Here is a 21,847-nt window from a genome sequence, read left to right as displayed (position 1 = left end):
AGGATTAGACTGGTAAACTAACAAGGAATTTAAGATTTAATATACATCCTCCATGTCATCATTTCTGATTGATGAGTATGGATAATGTCCCTTCCTTGCGCTATTGTAAATTCCACTTCCTAATTCCCTTCACTGCACAGGAGAGTAAGTACTTACCTCAGAGCTGCTGATCTCACACCACCAGGTTACAACACACCAAGCCAACCCATGTATCCAGCTCTAAGGTCACAGTCAAGGTTACAGCACAGCAGCAACCTGAGTTCAGGTCTCCTGAATCTCAGGCTGTGTCCCACCTGCTGGCCTATTTATCCATTGGCGAATAGCACTGGTAAAGAGCAATGAGTCCAAATCTAGCAGGATCCTGAAGATTATTGTGTTTTCTAGTTTGCACAGGTTAGACCACTAAAACAGCGATGGCAATTCTCAACTACATTTGAATGTATGAACAGGAAGCGTAAAGTTCTGTCGCTCATTTTACAAGCTCCTGAAATTCCAAGGGGATACCGTGCTAATTACCTCTCATATCCAATTTGCCAAGATAAGTAATAATTTCTGCTCTTCTATTAAATGCAGATGTAAGAAGCATGTCAAACAGCTCAAGAGTACAGTGTTCCCCAGATGCTACACCTGTTTCTCATATATCATCTTCCTCTGTTTCACCGTTTGTGTTTACCAGAAGGTTATGAATAGCTAGGCTCTGCCACCAGGGAAGGTCATCTCTGAGTGATCCTTATTACTTATTACTATTTACTTACATTTTATTAATGGTCCACAGGCTCTATTCAGGATTAACTTGGCTAAACGTTATAGAAACATATGGTGAACATTCCCTGCTGAACACTCCAGGCAGAGAAACAGATAACTGGCTGGAAAATGCTGTGCTGGAATGATTATGAAAACTGCTTCACATATTAGTTCCATTCTCTATACATATCCTTACTTCTGAATATTTGTCCACAAAACAAATTTTAGGTTTAATCTATCTCTGTTGGCATTTAAGCTATAGTGAGGTTAAAAAAAAAAATTAAAAATATAGGGACATAGGGACTGGGATGATAAAAGAGAAGTTTGGTGAAGAAGTGACAATGTCAAGAGGAGATGAATTGCTTTGGACTTCTTGCATCCCTGGGAAGAAGATCCTACCACTGTTGATGAAGTTACACAGAAGTGTGTTGACACATTTATTTATACAGAAACAGTGGGTCTCTTGTCCTAGTATTAGAAACTGTTTCAGCCATACATTCTCCCTAGATTTTAGACTTATCAACATTCCCATGGAGTTACTGGTCTTCAGGTCTGATGTCAAGATTTGGAGTCATCTTCTACAGAAGAGACTTTGCTGGATAAAGTCTGTATTTGACCAAAAGTCCAGGGGCTGTGTAGTTGCCACCATCTTGTTCAGACTGATGAGCAGCACCTGACACACAATACTATGAAAGAAGAGTGCTACTGTGGAATACAGCACTTAGAGCAATATTATTTGCTGCATCTGGCTAGTGCTGCATCTGGCTAAAGCAGTGGGACTGAAATCCCAGAGATATCTGAAGGCCAGCAATGGAGAGGTACACTGTGTTTTTTCTAAACATCAAGCAATTGTAAAATAAGCCTTAACAAAATATCTTACTGTGTCATTTCTATTTCTGAATGCAATTCTTCACGTTCTGCTGCGATGGCTCTGTTTACCAGGGCAGCACTAGTGGTTAAATATCTCTTGTCTGCAACATCTGTTAGGAACTGGAGGGGGTTCAGACTGTGAACTATAAAACTCTGATAACAAGACAGTAAGCCTGGCCCAGTGACCCAAAACAAAGGAAGCAATGGATGTGAAAGGGTAATGCTGGGAGAAAGAAGGAAAGTTCTGAATTAACCTGGGATGATTATGTGTTCTGACAGAATGAAGTAACTTCTACTCTCTCTGCTAAGCTACATGCAGCAGCATGGAACAAAAACAGATGTAGGCTTTGCATGCAGTAGGTAGTAGTGGATCTTCTCTCACACACGAGAAAGCAGAGCTGCTGGAATAAATTCTATCAACAGCCACTAAAAATACAAGTAATTAGACATATATTTAATATACTAGATTTAATACATATCCTTATGAAAAGTCCATAAAAGTATAGCAGAAAATCAAAAGGAGCATGCATATGTTCTGTAAGATGTTTTGTTATGTTTAGCTACAGAATATATTGCTATTATTAGCCCTATTACAGCAGTTCCTGGTGCAGCATTGCACCATCCACATATCATTTCCATTAAAAGCTACGGAACAGTTGTATAAAAAGAAGGGGTTGGGTTGTTTTAATTTCCCAGTGCCCCTGCTGGCTCTTCCAATTTATATCCCTTATGGTTAGAAGGAACAGTAGAAGCTACATTGTGCAAACAGCACCCACCCATGCTCCTCCCCAGCTCCTGCACTTCCCTGGCCCGTGACCAATTTCCCCATGGTGAAATGGAGTGCAAAAAAAAACTATGCAAGCAACATAAACACCTCTCTAGTGATTGCAGAACCCTTACTGCTCTTAGAACATGCATTCCTGCTGCCACTGCTATGCAGATAACAGCCTCGCCTGAAAGCAAGGCTTATACAGGACATGGTTTAATATCTACATGTTGATGGTCTTTCTCTAAACAAACTCTATTACAATCACCTTAGATGGCCTGTGTATTGCCAAGACCAGATCAGCAGGATCTAAAGAAACAGGTATTGTTTTCACCGGTCAGCAAGTTCAAGAGTTTTGAGGCAGATCTGGTCACTGCAAGGCACGCAGGCAAGTTTTCAATGCAGCCAAGTGCTGTAAAAACAGTACAGTCAATAGTGCCGTGTCCTCAGGCAAACTTTGATTATTCACAGCATTTTCCTGATGACACCCAGTAAGGTTGATCATACACTGTGCTCAGTGATATCTGCCACACTGAGAAATTCTAAGGTCAGGACACTACGGCTCATTTTTCAGCCTCAGTTAGCAACAGAGTCCTAACAGGCATTAAGACAGGTGAGGCTGATATGCAAGCAAACCTGAAAGGCATGACAGAGAAATCCCAGACTCCTGTGTATACCTCTCCTTCTTTGTAATGCCAAATACAGCACTGTATTTGTATACAGCCTGTGTGAATACACACACTTTCCACACACTTTCATGTTCTTAGACTTGGCTTCCTGGCTAATGGCTCCTTCCCTGCGTTAAGCAGTAAACCTCACTGAAAAGCTTATGGAAACTCCAAGCACTTGCAGTTCTTGTTGTTATCCAGTGCTGGAGGGTAGACAAAAAGAAGCAATACATTTGAAAGGTAATCTTCATATGGAGAAGAACGGAAGCCCAAAGAAGTTACTGGTTTTAAACTAAAGCGTGGGAGCCTGTGGAAGAGAACATAAACAGCCAGAGGAAGTTAATCTTTTAGGGTGTGTAATCCCCTCCCAGACTGACAATTTCCCATTCACCCTGTCAATTTTGTTGTGTTGGTTTTAGCCAACACAAGGGGATTGTTAGCACCAGAGAAGTACGGTAGCAACAGCTGTACCTTTTCATGGGGAGGGAAATACAAAAAGCACTGCACCTTGTAAGATTCCATTTTTTTTTTTACTAACCAGGAATTTATTAGAATGTATTTTAATAGAACCTTTTCTGAGTTCTAATTTGAGCTGAGTCTCTTAAAGGATGAGTCTGTTGAGTTTATCAGAGCTCTATAGTTTGGTTTGCATATTTGAGAAAAGGGAAGTGGTGCTTGACCTGATATAACTGTAACTTGCCAGTATTTCATGATGATGATAATGATGGTTGAAATTCTGGTCATCACTGGATCTCAGAGAAATGACATCTGAGAATGTCATGCTATTGGTGGAAAATGTGACTAGTAACGTCAAGTTCTGAAGGACACACTGAGTGAAAACAACAATAATAATGCCCCAGATGCCAGTACAATAAATAATATTACAGGAAATATCTGATGAGATTTGAATCCATCCTCTGAAAATTTCCTTCCATGACATTCGTTCACTTCAAGACATAGGAAGGGGCTTTTTCTGGAATTACTTTTACAAATACTTCCAAATTCCCAATATACTATACCTTTATTTTCTCACATCCCTTAGAGTCAAACTACTTGCTATGATTCTGGTACAGAACATTTTCTGTACCAAAGAACTTTCTGGCTCCCTATGATGGAAACGGTACCCAGGTTTGTGCCTGAAAGCGATCACAAGAAAGCTGCCACACAGATGAAAATGTGACAGTTGCCCTATTGTCAGTATATTACACTGGTGTGTCAATGTGGGAAGGAAAACTGTGTTTATGTGTTTGAGGAGTTTCTTTGGCTGAGCAACTGTCCTTTTCTGGTATTAATGCATACCACTAACATCAAAGGGAATATCTGAGCCTCATTTTTCGATTGGAGTGCACTGTAGCAAGGTAAAAAGTTAGGCATGCATAAATGTTTCTTATGTGAATCTAGAGGAGTATGTCTGACTGACAGGCAGAGAGAGAAAAGTCTATTTATATAAAAACAGGCAGTGTTGATCGAGGCTTCCTCCTCTTCTCTTCTGCTGTTTCTTCCCCAGTGCCTTGCCAACATATCTTAGGCTTAATTTGCATGGCCTAGGCTGGCAGGCAAAAGAGTGTTTCAGTCTCAAGGCCATTCAGCCTTTAACCTCTCCTCCTAAAATGCAAACAAGCTTGCAGATGTCTCTGTAAACCATCGGGATTCTCAGATTCTTCACTGAAGGTTTTCTTATAAGGAACCAAAGGTAGATTTGATTGTTGATGCTCTGACCCACTGTTGGATAGTCAGATAAAGACCCCATATTCCAGTCAGGAGAAGATAAAGATCAAGCCAAATATAATCTGTCCAGCATTCAGGATTCTCTTCCTGTACCTTTATCCATGAAAAAAGAAAGTCACTTGCAAATGCTTCTGAGCCCAAGGATTGAGACTACAGTACAAATGTTTTGCTCCCAGCAACAGTTCTCCATGAGAAATTCAGCATATAAGCTAATGAATCCATACAGGGAAAGAGAGCTACCACTATGGTGACAGATCTTGGGATTGCAGAGCCTTACAAGACCAATTCAGAAGTCAGTTAAGAACTGAGGGACTATGGTTAAGAATCTTACTTCAGATTTTATCTTCCCAATTTTCTAGGCAAAGAAGGTATAATGACAAATGATGTCCTTATGTGGAAAAGCTGTAAAAATAATGTTACTGTCCAGTAAACCAAGGAAATAGAAATACAGATGGCATGATTTAAATCTCTGTATTCTCCTAAAGCATCTTTTAATATTGTTGTAACAAATAGAGCTGAAACTGCAAAAATTAGAAAGCTGGTTTCTTCCATTTCACACATTCTTAGAGGCCGTACTGTTGGTTGTGATTATGTGGTGCTTCTGTACCTTGTGCAAAATGCCTGGCTTGAAGCAAAAATATTGTAGCATGTCAAACAAAGGAAATTTAATACCAATCAGCTGCACTAATTGGAATGACGGTGACATTCTGCACTACACTGAAGAGTGGCAATACCTTACAGACAAGAAGCCTGACATTTGACTGAGATTCCCTATTTACACTTGGTATGTTGTTTAGAAATGCAACCCCTGAAATCACAAGCATAGGATTCAAAATATCAGTTTTAGTATTTGTAATTATGTCTTAAACCTTTGACATGAGAAATTCTGTTTATAGAAGGATTTTAACAAAATAGTTCTCCCCTCACCCTGTGAAAGAAGGCTCTCCCTTTTTTGCCTTTCAGAGACCAAGCAAGAAATCTTTCTGTCAACCAGTAGAGTAACATGATAGTCATCTGCCTGCAGGAGGAGTCCTTGCCAGTGTACACACATCTATAACCACCTCACCTCAGGGAGATGAGATTGACACTAGAGATAAAACCGTTTTCAGCTTGCACGGTCAGACTCTGGTAAGACTAAATGTCAGGTCTGGTGGAAATCCTGCGATGAAGACACTTGTTTATTAAAAACAAAATCAACCAACGCTAGCAAGGAGAATTCTGTAAGAAAAAAAAATTATATATGCAAAGGAAAGAGCAGTTGATAGTAATTAGTAACTGGATTAAAAGATGCTTTGGGATGGAGGTCACTCCATTTTCCAGGTAGTATCCATCTCAAAAGACCAATTTATGGTGACCAACAAATGCTACAAAACAGAACCCATTCTTGTAAAAAAGACCTTATTTCAAAAGTCAGAATTCTCTGAATAAATCCCTGCAATTCATAGTCAACTATGAAGCAACCATAGAGAATACTTCTGAAGAAATCTCTAGAACAGATATCTCAATTGTGACACAAACAACTGACTTGGATGAATAGCTGCAGCACCTCTGGCTTTCAACAGGAATCTTGTGTGCTGAATTTCCCCCAACATAATTCCCTAAGCACAGAAAACTGAGCAGGAAAATCAACATGCCTAAAATGACGATGTTTAAAATTCAGATCTCAGTCTTTCTGCGCTTTTCCTTTTCCTAGCAATTAAAAAGGATAAATGTTTAGTTAAGAAATGTTAAAACAAGCACACTCCATAGAGCTAAGGACATTAAAAACTTCCAAAGCTAAAGAAGTTCAGAGTATTTCTGCCACCGATGCTTAAATTGGTTTAAATATTAGCTATAGTTAGAGCTGTGCAAAATAGACTTTGTTTTTCAGAAATTACACAGAACTTTCCAATTTCATAGAATTCCGCAGTGCCTCAGTTATGGGCTTCATTTGCAGTGCTGATTAAGTAGATTTTTGCATCCAAAATGCAAATGTATACACACTTCTGATGCAAAACACACTTTGCTCGAATGCTGTTACGTCTGCTGTGATACTGGCCTGTTTGCACTCAACAAATTTTTCTGTTACTGGAGCTTCACAGTACATTATGGACTCCAAACAGACCCACTTGGGGATAAAGAAAACATCCTGAAAGTTATGCAAAATATTCATAACAAAATGCAAATACTGTTTACACTTTTCAGCATTTCAGTATAGCAACTCATATTCTAAACTGCAGCCAGTTAGAAGCTATATGGAAAACTTTTTAATCAGTCTGTGCTGGATACTTATATTGTTGCTTGCATAATAGATGTTGCATAAAGGCTGGGGCCAGCATCAGATATAAAAGTACCAGTTTTAGATAGTGGGTTTAGATACATTTAATACTGACACATTCAGAATGAGATTAATTTTCACTGAGATTTTCCGAGAAGGGCATTCAGCCAGACAGGAGGCTGTTTCCTCTGGGAGAGAGAAAACCTATAGTTAAAGGATTGGATTTTAATTCCACCAATGTTAAATTGCACCAAAAAAGAATTTGGGCCAAAATAATTATTCACATCACACTGCTGGGCAGTTATAGATTGATGTATTTACATTTTGCCAGAATAAGCAATGCCTTCTGAGAAATATAAACCTCTGCTTCTCTTACCCTTGCATCATTGATGAATACAACTCTTGTCATTGCTCACTGACATAGCAAACGTACCTCCTCTCATCCCTCCATGCATATTTACTTTGCTGTCTGCCTTGCACTAAGTAAAAAGTCCTCCACATTTAGGACGCAATGTTCTATTTCCTGGCATGCTGCATCAATAAACTAATGACACTTCTGTCAGTCTCTCTTGAGGTCAGTTCTGCCTCCTCAAGAGATGTCCATAAAACTGGCTATTTCTCTCCACTGTACCTAACCAAAACTCACTGATTCACAAAATTATTCTGGAGAGCGAGAAAGGGAAAAGTTATATTGCAAAAGCCTGTCAGCTTGCAGAAAAAGAAACACAGGAAACTCTGCGGATGTGAATTCCACAATACTAAGATCTTGTTCAGTTTTGCACCCATTTTTCAACTAGAGACAAGTATGTTTAAAAGTATATACTAACATGCAGGGTTTCTCTGGGGTGAGGTCTAATTGTGTGAGTGAAGAAGGCTCATGAGGACCTAGTCTCACTGATTCAGTTTGCCGAATTCTCCCACACATTCTGTTGCTTTTCCAGCCTGAAAATGTGTAGTGCAGATGTTCACTGATAACTTCAATTTTCTCTCTGCAAAGGGCAGCAACCACAGTGGCAACTGAAATTATGTGGTGAGGCAAAACCTAATCGAGAGAAGAGTGGATGAAACACAGGGTGAAAGCAAAAGATTTCAGATTTTGTTCCACAGGTAAAAAAAATCTGATGTTTAACTAAAACCTTTTGATATAAACCAGACATCAGATCCTACCTGATCTTTCACATCTGCTCCTTTTAGACTCAGGCACCTGCAACTGATCCTCCATGAAAGAAAACTGATTAAAATAAAAGGAAAAAAAAAAAGTGACTGTGCTGGTAATTGGATTGTACCAAAATTGCAGAGTATGTCTTCATTATGAGCAAATGCGTTATTAATGCAGGAAAATTACTATACTTTGTAAGGAAAATAACTCCATGAAGACAGATCTAGGTTTTATGTAATTTGTTTCCTTGATTATACTACAGTAAAAATACAGTTTTGCTGACAAAGCAGAATTTACACTGAAGTCTTCCCCTGCTTAACCACATCAGTAGGACTGATGTCTCTTGCCTACCTTGATCAATGGCATACATTAGCTGAAATTGGCAGGGAGCACCTCTCCTCAAATATAACAGTGTTCATCAATCTGGCTCAAACTGAAAACCAATAATGGTGAAATTAGTGAGCAACAACAAAAACCTGGTTAGGTGAATAATCCTAGTAGTGTGCAACATATAAAACTAATCCTGGCATAACTCTTCCATTGAGTATTTTAATAATATGCATAGATTTTATTCAAAGCCAAAATCTTCTATCAGTCCAACCAAAGCAGAGACATCAGAGGTAGCATTCAGCAGATGCATTTTTGCTACACTGCAAGTTCTGTTCACTTTACATCTAGTGTTTTAAATTGCTTCACAAGAAACAATGCTTGACCCCCAGATTTGAGTCTGTGCGCCTCATAGATAAGTAGCTGCAAGTCTGACTCACTTGTTGGACATCTCAAGGGAGCAGATCAAGAGACCTTTCATCTACTATATTAGCTCTGTGCCAAATGCAGGAATCAAGAACACTCAAAACACATTGTGAGCTGAAGGCAAACACAGTAACAAAATGAATGGGAAAAGACATTTCTCTGATACAGTTCACTGAAACCCACAAAAATGAAGTTTATCCTTTTTAAATTGTTCCTTTGTGTAAAATGGATTATACCGCCTATGATTTAGTGCTTCTTTAAATGGCTGCTGCTGTAAAAGTAAGATTAGAGAAATAACATTATTTAGGAAGAAAATATAAGGACAGATGCAAAAAGCTCCCAAAAGCACCTGAAATAGTTTTTGCTGAATTATTTAGCATAACTACATTCTTGTCCCCTTTTGTGACGTCTGCTCTAATTTATGATTATCATAGTCTGAAAAAATTCCAGTTTAATGAAACACTAAGCCACCTCCCTTCAGCATGTATGGATGTCCTGCACTACAGAAGTATTTCAGTGGCAAAACAGCTTCTCCTGTTTCCACATATTAAAAAGTTAGATATGTAATTCCATCTTATATTTAAGAAACATCCTTTAAATCAACTTTAGCTTTACATATTGGCAAGTGGCATTAGAGAAACATGCTTCCTAATCCAGGCCTGCTTGTTTATAGCAGTGATTTCTTAAGAGACTATTCATAGCTGGTATATGGTCATTGTCCAGAGTTGTGGACTGATTTTTGCTAGTGAAGTGCTGTGGCAGTAGTGCCTAAAGGTGACCACCAAATGCCAGCAGGCAGGAAAATAATGATTATCATTTTAAAAATGCAATGCAGACATTTGGGACCCAGCTTTGGCTGACTGAGCGAATTAATCCCTACCCTTTGCCCTTCTCCCACAGGGGCACCTTTCACAGGCTGTGCAACAGTATTGACCTTACGGACAAACATGCCGATGCTTTACATTGCAAGCTGAAGGATGAGAGCTGAGCAACACCTTGTGTTAGATGATAAAACTAACCATATGCTCTGAGTTTGCTCCCTCCTTTATATAGCAGACTTTTTCTCCCTGCCTTCTCTTTGAGGCATTTAGGTATTTTCATTACTTTTTGAAACACCAGCTATCATAAATCACTTTATAGGACCACTTGATATGCATTTTGGTTTTCCTCATTATTTCTTTTCTATCCTTTCTGGCACTATTTGTTATACCAAATGTTGTTTTCCAGTGTAAATCATGAAGTTCCTTGAGATATTTTTACCAGGATAATTGAGAGCCGAGACTGACAGCTGATCATCACCATTCTGCTTCCTTTTTTTTGTTGATCCTTCCCTATTAATAAGTTAGATGCTTGCCTCGACTCGCTTCAACTGGAAACAGATCTTTTCTACCGGTGTATATTTGAATAGTCAGTTGGGCAGGAATGCTGTAATAAAGTAATTATCAAGTTACGTTGCTGTGAATGACTGCAGATTATTAATTTGTGTGAAGTGACTGTACTATGCAAACATAATGTAGAGGATTTAAAAGGCCCTTACATTATGTTTAGTTATATTCACAGAACCCATGCCCAGGTTTGTGACAAAAAAATATAAACTAATTTTTAATCACCTGATAACTACAATTAAACTTACCTTTAAGCTTCAGAATGTATTTAAGTGCAGGGAACCAGCCTTCTTTTAGGAACCAATGAGATGAAAAATTTATGCCATAAAGAAACGCAGTCTATCGGCATATAAAGGGTATTGAAGAAAACAGCAAGTTTCAATAAACTCATGCAAATTAATATTCTCTATTTTTTTAAAACATTTAATCAAACTTCAAGAACCAAAACTTAAATAAATATTTATGTGGACCTTTGCAGATGGTTTGGGGAAATTTTTTATATGAAGAAACCTTGCTTTTGATGGAGAACTTGCCTTTCATTAAAGCTATAGATATGGATAATTATAATTTGACATATAGATGGGGAATGATTCTTAAGTCCACAGGAAAGCTGCCATTTATTTCATTCAGTTTTAGAGCATCAGCCTGAAATCAGCAGAGCCAGGCTTAATACACGACCCAGCATCCAGGTGATGGGCTATAGTACACATAAACCATTACTACAGTAGTTCAGGTAACCACTCTAACAATACTAAACTGAATGACATTTTGGACGTCTGGTTTGGTATATTAACCAGACCTAAAGATCCAAATATGAACTTATTAAGGCTCTCTATAAATTATGGAAGCTACATTTTGAATGTTATTGCTACCTAACAAAAATTTATGTGCTTTTGCATCTAGTAGCTCTTGAAGCAGGGCTTTGTTTCCCCTAACACCTGCATTTTAGCTTCTGGAACCAGTAGGTCATAAGAGGCTATAAATTACCTTCATTACCTTAATAATCAGAGGATTGCTGAATAAGCTGCATTCCATCATAACATAATCACATTCCAGCATCGGCATCAAGCTTTAAGACTTCCTACTGCTTATGAGGAACACGGTCTGAGTCAATCAATACAGAAAGCATTAACATTGTGCAACATACTGCATATGTAATAGAGACACTTGCATATCATTACAGCAGCAATACCTCAATGATAAACTTATGTATCTAAAGTGAATCAATACAGAATTTTGCTTCAAATAACACATGCAGGTCATAAACCCAGGATGTGTTTGTTGCATTTCACCTCAGTACATTACTACTATTTTTTTTACTTTCCACTGCAATTCACTGTTCAGAATTCTACAGGCGTTACTGCTGAGGGCATATAAATGGGTTTGTAGGCTAACTACAGAAATCTGCTAATGTCTTACTTAGGAGAGGGGAGACAAAATGAATTTGGCTCAATTTATCTTAGACAATGCAGGAAACAATTCTTTGCCAACCTTTCAAAAAATCAAGCTGGTAACAGCATACTTGTGCAAGTTTTGCTAATCTATCTTAACTTTAAAGGTGATGAAATGAAAGTCACAGTCTAAATTATGTGCTCTAGATTAGCTGCTAGGCTAAGAATAGAATCAAAGGACCTCTCCACCAGCTTTATGCTATATCTATACACAGAGCTCTTGTATTGCATAAAATTCCCCCATATTCTTCAAGCTAAAAAACACCTTAACCTTTACAGCACAAAGAAAACTGTAATATGCAAACAAACTGCTGCAGTTAACAACTGCCTGAGCCTGCAGTGTGAAACTGAGACTTGGAGGAACCAACAGCTCCTTGCTTCTCAGGCATTCAAGATATTGGATTCATTCCCTTCCCCCTGCTTTGTCCTCCTGCCCTGCTGGGTACTGGCCTACAGCAGCATCTTGCTTTTTAAAATGCCTTTCCAAGACCTGCCAACCCAAAGGCAAGGCATGCTTCCTGCACTGCTCCAAAAGGCAGACAACAGGGCTTCCCAGGAGCACTGCTGGCTGAGCAGACAGCTCTGTGCTCACGCCCAGGGCTCAGCCCAATCTGCTGCAGGTGAGTGGCTGCGGGTCGTGGCTTCACTTGGGAGAACCTGGGTTAAAAGTGAAAACTACAACAGAAGAATGAGGAGTCACTGCAGTACGGATGTGGATCTTCTTCCCACATCCTTTTCTTTCACTAGTATATTTTTTCCCCTGAGTGTTCCCAGCTATAACAATTCAATGCCAGCTTTTTCTGCTCTGCATTTGACAGCGAGATGTTTTACATCAGCATTTTTTCTCTCAGAAAAAGGAAACTGAAATGATACAGCTAAACCCATTTCAAATCATCTCTCACTGCCTTCTGGGGGAAAACGAAAAGACTGGTTGTCTATCCCAACCAGCTTACACTTTGATTTTACACTTTTCATAAACAGGGAGTAAACAATTTATTTAGACTACTGACTTACATGGCAACGCTGCTACTGCTACTAAGCCTTATTCCTAACTGTCACCAGTATCCTGTGGTGAGCTAAAATTCTCTGTGTTAAAAAAATCCCCACAACCTTCACAGAAAAGGCTATTCCTTGGGCAGAAGTGCTTGGAATTGTCTATGCTCCTCTCTTCCCCCTAAGTGACACACAGGCTTCTGCAGTTAGGCAGTCTGCAAGACTGATGCTGATTTCTTAGCGCTCAAAAATTTGAGCACAACTCTGGAGAGTGAGATGCAATGGAGAACAAAATACTCACACAGAAATACATTCAGTTGAAATGTAAGAACCCTCCTGGTTTTGACTTGTTCATGCTATCTGAATTTAAGATTATTTCATTAATGTTTGCATTTCCTCTTGAGAAAATGATGCTATGACTCTTGGAAGACCCATCACCTAGACATGAAACAAGCTATATAAAATATCTTATTACTATATTTAAGATATTATATGGAACTTGTTATATTTGCTTAAATCATCATTCACTGGAATTAAACCTATAGATTTTAATTAGTTTCAGGTAAACTACAAATGACATTTACACACACATTGCCTATGATTAAATTAGATCTTTCTAGGCTTAACAGAATTTTGAAATACTTCTGGAAGCACAGTTTTCATTGGGCTATCCTTTTATCACAGCTTTCAAAAGCCCACAATTTCACTGAAGTATAACAGATCACTTTCAAAACCTACTATGCACAGTGCCAAACACATATAGACAAATTTGCCCTTGTTTTTCTGTTTGGTTTTAGTACTACTCACTACATGGAGTGCAAAGGCCTTTATACAGATGTGCCACTACTTTTTAACCTTTGCAATCTCATTTGTCTTCATGGCAGTGAATTCAGTCATTGAATTCTTATTAATTTTTTATCTGGTCTGTGTTTTCTTTTTAGTTTGCAAATACTGCTGCGCTTTAAGTTACCATGTATGTAAAAGAATATTTCTTGAATAGGTATGGTATCAAGGTGTGGTACATTTAAGATGTCATTTCTTTAAATTTACAATTTTATTCACAGTTTATGATATATATATACCTTTGGTTAACACTTGCTTTTATCTCTTCAAAGTAATCCTTTTTCCTTTCGACTATCCCAGCAGATAAAGCACGTTGGAGAAAGTGTGATCATTAACAATTTCTTCCACAAATGAAACAGTCTTCTGAGCTACTTGAGGGTACCTGCATCACCAAAGTGTTAAAACAGTGACAGCCTGATATGAATCTCTAACACCGATGAATTGCCAGTGTGGTAATTATGCATCAAGTCATCCTTGTACTCTCAAGGACTGTTTAAAATCACACATTTCTCAATCTCGCAGGAGTAACTTCTACAGATACGTGGATATGTGGGGTTGGTGTAACACCAGTGGAGAATTACAACTAGTTTATACCAGATGTGATCAATGCCATATCAGGACCAGGTCTCATTTATTATTTCTTTTCCTTAAGGACTCAAGCACTTTAAAAAGCAGATCAGCGCTGACAGGGCTTTTCAGGCATCTGGGCCTCACAGATAATTTGCCCCTTAAGACTCAGGGATCAATTATTTCAAAGGAAGAAAGTTGGGCACTGCCCTTATCAAAACCTGGCCTGGAGACCTGGCTGCAGTACTGCCTCACTGCAAGTCCCTCTGCAGCAGTGGACTGCAGGCTGATGCGAGCGCAAGAGCCAGCTGAAATCAAAAAGCTCTGTGATTTTGTTAGCATGGCGCCTGAGATAACATCCTTTGCCTCTCAGATGGGTTTCTTAGGTTGTCCTTGATACTACACTAACACAAATAAACAGCTTTTAGTACCTTCTGTATTTAAGTGGACTAAATTAGTGTGTGCTCATGGCATACAAGCAAAAAAACCCACAAAAACCCTCACATTGCATTTTCTTCTTAATCTTAAATTCCACACCTATTGAAAAGGATTCACTACAGCCGTTAAGTACTCATCAAACAATTCTGAGCAAATCAATTCAATGTTTTTATAATTCAACTACAGACCAGTAATGCTGACTTCCTTAAAATTGTAGAAAAGCTGATTTTGAGATGGTGACCAGAAGAAATAATTGAGGGGAAGAGCATAGCTCAAATTTACAGACAATATCCACATGTAAGAGAGAAGTCTGTGTGGCAGAGTGCCATAACTTGATATCAATTATAAATTATCTTACAGGACTTCTTAAGTATCTAAAATAATAACCATTGAGAAAAGTAGTAAGGTACCTGCTACTTGTTTCAGGACAAACTCTGCCTGCCAATGTCCCAAAAGCAAAAATAGCTGAGAGGATGGCGGGAATCCCAGACTCCCATACTAGAAAGTCAAGAACATTTACCTAAAAATAAGGAATAAGAATATGGTATATGTAGGAAAAATCACTACATTTTTCTTAATCATGACAATCATAGAATTTACATTTATAGCTGGTACTTCGAAGTCTTCATTGTTTTCCATATTAATCCCATAAGAAAATAAATCTCTACTGCTTCAGCATATATCAAACAGTGCATTCCAACTATAGTTCAATTCATTAAAGATAAAATGGTGCTGTCGACCACCCCTTGGCATATCTTTTCCACACAGAACAAGTTACTTAAGAAGTGTTGTATCAACATGGCTGCTCATATTCATTAGAATTCCATTAATGAACCTTAATTACTTAGCTCAGAAATTCCAAGTGCTCTCTCTATACGGTTGTGCAGTTCAGTCGGTTATGGTGACCTCATGAAGCTGTTTACGGTGCAATATACAGTTTTGAAGGTAAAAGTCTGTCAAGTTTCTATTCCATTAAGATCATTTTGTGACCAAGTGAATTAAGTAATTTGGGCACCACCACCGGCAGCTGTCTGGCTGACTATGGGTCTGTCTTAAAAAGCCAGTACTGGAATCCAGCCACTTAAAATAAATATGGACCCATGGAATTTGTTTAGTGATTCCCTTTTATTGTTATTTTTGTAAAAATAAAATGGTATCACCAGGATTTAATGCGTTTTTGTTTTTAATTATACACTTTGGGGATGATTTTGGATTTAAAGCCCTCCTCCCATCAGAAAAAGGTACCTTTTTCCCCATATTCAAGTCAAATATACTTGACACCTCAGAGAAAAAAAAACCCAGAGATCCATAAAAAGTCAGCAAGCTAAAATGGAAAGTAATTTCAGTGTGAGAATTTCATATAACAAAACAAGATTTGGAAGTGATGGGACTCAACAGGTAACAATCACTATAAACAAGCAAAACATTGGCGCACCTAGCAAAATCATGTTATGGAGATCTTTATTACAGTTTTCAGAATACATGAATTAACAATGGCCAGGCTGTGATTTCATCAAATTCCTATTTTAAACATTACATACAAACACAGAGCTGTTTAAAAAATAGAAATGCATGAGTTTTGTCACCTTTTTTTTTTTCTTTTTTTTTTTTTTTCTGTTGGCATCAGGAGTCATGAGACTTCCAAAAGGGAAACCAAATGGTGCATGATAGCAGACCAACTAAACTGCAGTAGATTATTGTTCACATTCTGTGGCATATGTATCACCTCAAACAGTGCTAAAAGAAGCACTACAAAACCAAATCCTTCTCCGTTAGCATCCTTCTAATGATATCAGTGAGTGCTGAGTGACAACTTGCAGGACTGCAGAATTCACAGGCTTACACAACTCCCTCTCTTGTGCACAAAAGCAATACGTGATCTGAAACAGAGACACCTGAAGCTGAGGGATTTGGCTTTATCTGCTTTGATTTTTGTTAATTTATTTACATCTTGTGTGCATGCGTGTGCATGTGTGTACGTACTGCAGAGGAAGAGAAGTCGAGGTTTCTTACGATATCTATTTAAAACTGAATAACTTGCAGATACAGTATGGCACATGAGAGGTGGGCTTCACACTGCTTCATCACTTAGCATTTGTTGTGCCTGGCCTCTCAGCAATTTGAAGGCAAACATTAAAGTATAATTCAGCCAAGCCTTTGTTTAATGGATAAGAAGCAATTTACATATATAGGTAAGTTTGCTCCCACAGAACTATTACCGGCTTTAAATATTTACTAGCTATATCATTCTCAGTGTAGGAAGTACTAAATTCACCCATCAAAGCAGGATTTGCCTGAGGGATGCAAAAGCTGAGCACTGCAAAGTTTTCTTAATGAAAGCTATAGGAGGATTTCCAGAGCCAAACCTAAAACTCAGCCAGATTCTCAGTTTTGCAAACCATTTGTACACTGTGGGATGAATTTAAAGTAGGTCACTGATGAATTGTGGTTTGGCTAGAAACCATGAAAACATTACATGTTTTTACAGCATTTGTCTGAGGTAGTACATATACCACACACAAAAATGCAAAAATATACAGATATTTATAACTATTTGCATATTACAGAAGGGAACTATGGGAATTCTTGTATTTGTATCTCAATTTTCCAGAAAGAGCAGATAATTTTAGATAACATTCTTCATATTGACCATGGTTGTCTAGAAGCAGAACAAATTAATAATAATAGTATTTCTGGGAATACTTCCTGAAGCTGTTTGTCAATGCCCTCCGAGGCACTAATTTTCTTTTGGCTTTAGCATCAGTTCATAATATGATTAACACTTAAACCAAACGTCATTTAAGTGCCGGGAAAGGAGATTTGTTGAATCACAAACAAACATACATGACAAACTGTGTTGCACTTTTTCCTCAGTAAACCACAGGAAACTTGAGCAGAAAATGCCTAGTGTCTTTACATTTCTGATCTGTACAGCCAGTAGTTACGCAACAGAGATGTATATTTGTATATGATTTAAACATTTCATTCCCACACCAACTGCAAATTTAGCTCAATTCATTGCAAAGGTAAGAGTATCTTCCTCTTAAATAAACTAAGAAATGTAAACAGTGTAACATCAGAACAAAAAAAGTCTCTTCAGTACTTGTACCTGGTAAAATGTGAATGCAAACAGATGTGCTGGTATACTGTTAACGCCATGTCTCAGGGGACATATAGAGAAACATAATCAGTGAGAAATTTATGTACGAACCCTCCAGCGATTTTCTTTCTGGGATTACTTTGAATACAAATATAATTTAACTGATATAGTTCATTTTCTTTAAAATTAGAAAATAAGGCAAGTGCATTTCTGAAAAAGGTGCTACTCTTCTACACTTCTAGATAAACATGTGACACCTCTGAAAATTAGAGCAAGAATAAAAACATTAAAAATATCTGCAATTTAATATAGACTGAAAAACTATCAAAAGACAAAGTGACCAGCATCAATTTCAGAAAATATTTTAGACTTCATAAATACGAGCACCCTATATTTACATAAATTATCTTCTAAACTAGTTTTCCTTTGAAAGACACCTTTGTTCTAACAGATATGTCCATTAAATTATATAAATGTTTCAAATACGAAAAAAATAGTAGTAAAATAGAAGCATCAGATGATGTTATTTTGGATTTGCCTTTTCTTTTTTTTCCCCTAAGATTTGGTTCTTTAAAATCTGTAGTCAGCTTTCACAGAGCTTAAAGGAAAAAAATAACCACCCATGGAAATGAAAGATTCGTGCACTAAGAATTACTGCTACAGTATAAAGATTCTGTTGTGAGCTTTTGAGTTTGCACATATAAAGATTATACCAATACTTGTAAATCCCAGCAAAACGCTCATTTTGAAATCTGAATTCTAATACACTGTTGATTGTAGCACAAATTTATATAGACATTATGAACCTAATCCTTTTAAACTGGCTTTGTACATTAAGTACATTTTTATAACTGTAAATGTAGTAGTTCCGTTTTAGGAAGTTATGCTTCAACACAAGGTTGATGTTGACCTTAGACAACACAGGATATAATCCTTTGTATCTGTTACTGATGAACAGGGAGACAGAATCCTGTTGCATGTATTTTGTTTTTCCTGAAGTACCATAAAACTCTTCAGTTTGTTACTAAAACCACAAAAAAACCCAAAGAGTTTAGGAAGAGTAGTAGTTGACAGCACACATTTCACTAGGCTTCAGTCATATTCCTATGTTTAGAGATACAGAAACGGGCAAAGCCCGTTTCCTCTGAAGACAATTGGGCAAAGCCCCTGTTTCCTTTGAATAAAGTAAAAATTCTTTCAACACTAGATTGAAAAGGAGCTGAATCTTTTCTTACAATAATTGGAGATTGACCAGTGCAGTTTGAAACTGTGAGAATTTATCCTACACTAGTCAGTCTTAGGAGTATCGTGCTGCAGAAGCAAAAAAGACTACTGTACAAAGATGCTTGGCTCAAGCAGTAGTGCAAAGTTACACTGCCCCAGGATCAAATGCTCCTCTAGAGCTAGCAGTTTGTGCACAGAAAACAATGGGACACCTTACCTTCCAAATATGCTTTATATAACATTAAAAAGAAAAAGTTCCCCATAACATCAGGCAATAAACACCAGTGAAAAGCAATTATAATTTGAGAACAAGTGCCATCTGCTACACAGGATCCTATTTTTCTTTAAAGATCATAGCTGAGCAACAGGAGTAGTTCCAATGGAACCCCCACTTACAATCCTCCATCCCATCCAGATAAGCAACAAACCTTTAGTAAAAAGGATGGTGAAGACTGCCCTGCCCATCAAACACGTTGTACATTCAACTAGAGTCTGGGGAGAAAAGAGAACTATAGTTTCTCATTGAGTGGCAGAACATACACAGTGTCAGCTACTGAACTGACTGCTCACCTGAGGTACTGCAGTGCAAGGGGCCTGTATACAAAGTAGAATGGGAGGAGCTTCCCAAAAAATCAGACTGCTGCAATCATTGATCACTGCTATAGAGTGCTCCAGGTAGAAAATCTGTTCTTAGCTGCTAAACCCTCAGCATTAAAATCCATCAGTAGAGATCCCGCTACATTTTTTACCTGAGAAACAGAGGAAAAACTCAGAGGCAGTTCTGAATAACTTCATAATGTAGCTCATCTCTAAAAACCTACACAAAGGTCTTTTTAGCGTAATTAAAATAGGACAGTCATTATTTTCCCCCAAATATCTTTATAAAGAATATATAAGTGCATTATTAGAAAAATCCCTCCTTTGATACAATTAAAAACATATCCTGCCCTTGATACCATTCAATTTTGGTAAAATCCTATGCTCTGTTTCATTTAAATTCATTTAGCAGTGATAAGTAACTATACATCATCATCTCACCAAACGTGTAGATATGTGGTATATCCTATGTGCAGCCAAAATAGCTGAATCCACCAGGCTTTACACTGAGATAAGGTTTTCAGCAACCTGACTGGGGCTATGCATTGCTTTTCATGGTTACAAAACACATTGTGATAATGTAGACCAGCTCATCTCTGAATTTATTAACATTCAATTTTATTATTTTATCCTTTCATGTCCAAATCAGAACTGCAAATGGAATCCACAGCTGTATTCTTTCAACAAATCCGTATTTTCTTACCCATAAAAAACATAACCTAAAAATCCCCAACTCTTTTCATGAAAGTTGCCATCTTTAAAGAACAAAAAAACCCAGGGATTGTTAAAAAAAAAAACAACAAAAAAAAACAAAACCGAAGAAAGAACATAAGAAAATAAGAAATATATCCTACTGCTTAACACTGTTTACAGATCTTGGTAGTTGGGGTGATAAGATACAGTATGTGGATTATTTAGCAAGAGCTTTTAAAATACATATTTATACATCTTCTCATGTACTTGATACCAGTATTCCTTTATGATCATTGCCAATTTGTATGATAAACTCTTTTCAAAGTATATCCATTTAACTGTAAATAAAACAATTCACTAATTCTTTGGCATCAGAAGAATCATACGGCTGCAATTGCTCCATTGTGGCGAGAACGAGACCTTTCCAAAGTCACTCGTCTGTTATCTGCAATACAAAGAGAGGAAAAAAGAAATCACAGTAAGATTTGCAATACGGATAATGCAATGTCAAGAGGTTTTCAAACAGCCCTGAAAATCATTTCAAATTATATGTAAATAAATAACCAGGAGACTGGATCAGAGAAGTTTCACACTGCAGCTGCCAGACTGAGTTCAAGAGTTCTGCAATCAGTAAGAAATTACTTTCTCAATCAGAGAAGCTGGGTGATAAAAGCATTAGGAAAATCCTGAAACACTGTCCCCTTGGAAACAGCACACAATAACTCAAAGTCTGGGTAAAAATCTTCTTTTATAAACAATTATGCTAAGAAGCTCTGGAAAAAGACATTAAGTTTCATGAGAACATACTGACCAGTGTGGTGCTGAAAAGCCTACAAGTACGGAAGCACTAACACCAACATAATTTGGTACACAGTTAAAAATAGAACAGTTAAATCAGCCACTTCCTAAGCATTTCCTGATTGTGCAATGTGAACAACTTTAAGTATAAAATATTACACAGTAATTATTGCAATGAATAATAAATGTCCCTATCACAGGAAAACAATCGTGAAGTACCAGCCACAGGCCTAAATGACTTTAAAATAAAACTTTAAAGCGATGAACACACACACACACACACACAAAGGGGCAGAAAATTAACCCCCACTTTTTCTGGAGGTTTTGATCTTTTGAATAATGTGGTCCTGCCACACAAATTTTCTTTACTTTTTTTGAGGGGATGACTGCTTACTTTTGACCTTTTTATTCTCTCATATCATATTCATATTGCTGTTCTTTGCATGAGTACAGTATCTACATTGCTACAGCATCAGGGTTTCACAATGTATGTCTGGAACTCCTCCATGGTATTGGAATATTCTAAACCAACAGTCACTTCAGAAGCAGAGTCTGACAGACAAACTGCAGGCAGGCAAGTTTTCTCAGCTGGTTCCCAAATGAGCTGATTTAGCTGTGTTCCCAGCATGCACAGACTGGAACAGCATGTGTTCCTGGTTCTCTGTGAGGAAGCTCTAAGCTTGGGTTATGCCTGAACCTTCAGCCTCAAAGCATGAGATCCCAACAAGTCTGATGGGTAGAAATACATTCTTGGAAAAAGCTAGTAATGAAATGTTTCTGTCAGAGAGTCCCAGGAAAGGCTGGAGCAAAGAC

At 37.7% G+C, this 21,847-nt stretch overlaps 1 protein-coding gene across 1 annotated transcript in view; it reads right to left on the bottom strand.

The window, feature by feature from the left end:
- Nucleotides 1-15,796: 15,796 nt before the first annotated feature.
- The window catches only part of DIAPH2 (diaphanous related formin 2), a 234,663-nt gene continuing 228,612 nt past the window's right edge, over nt 15,797-21,847 (bottom strand). Inside the window, exon 28 of the mRNA XM_061446160.1 lies at nt 15,797-20,681. Within this exon, the coding sequence (XP_061302144.1) occupies nt 20,617-20,681 (65 nt within the window). The 3' untranslated portion in view covers nt 15,797-20,616. The remainder of the gene's footprint in view (nt 20,682-21,847) is intronic.

This window comes from Pezoporus flaviventris, unplaced genomic scaffold (assembly GCF_033815535.1).
Source record: "Pezoporus flaviventris isolate CSIRO_AGI_PZ_B2104156 unplaced genomic scaffold, CSIRO_AGI_Pfla_v1 ptg000005l, whole genome shotgun sequence".
Lineage (NCBI taxonomy): Eukaryota > Metazoa > Chordata > Aves > Psittaciformes > Psittacidae > Pezoporus > Pezoporus flaviventris.
The sequence above is the reverse complement of the archived record's forward strand: the minus strand, read 5'-3'. Positions and strand labels throughout refer to the sequence as shown.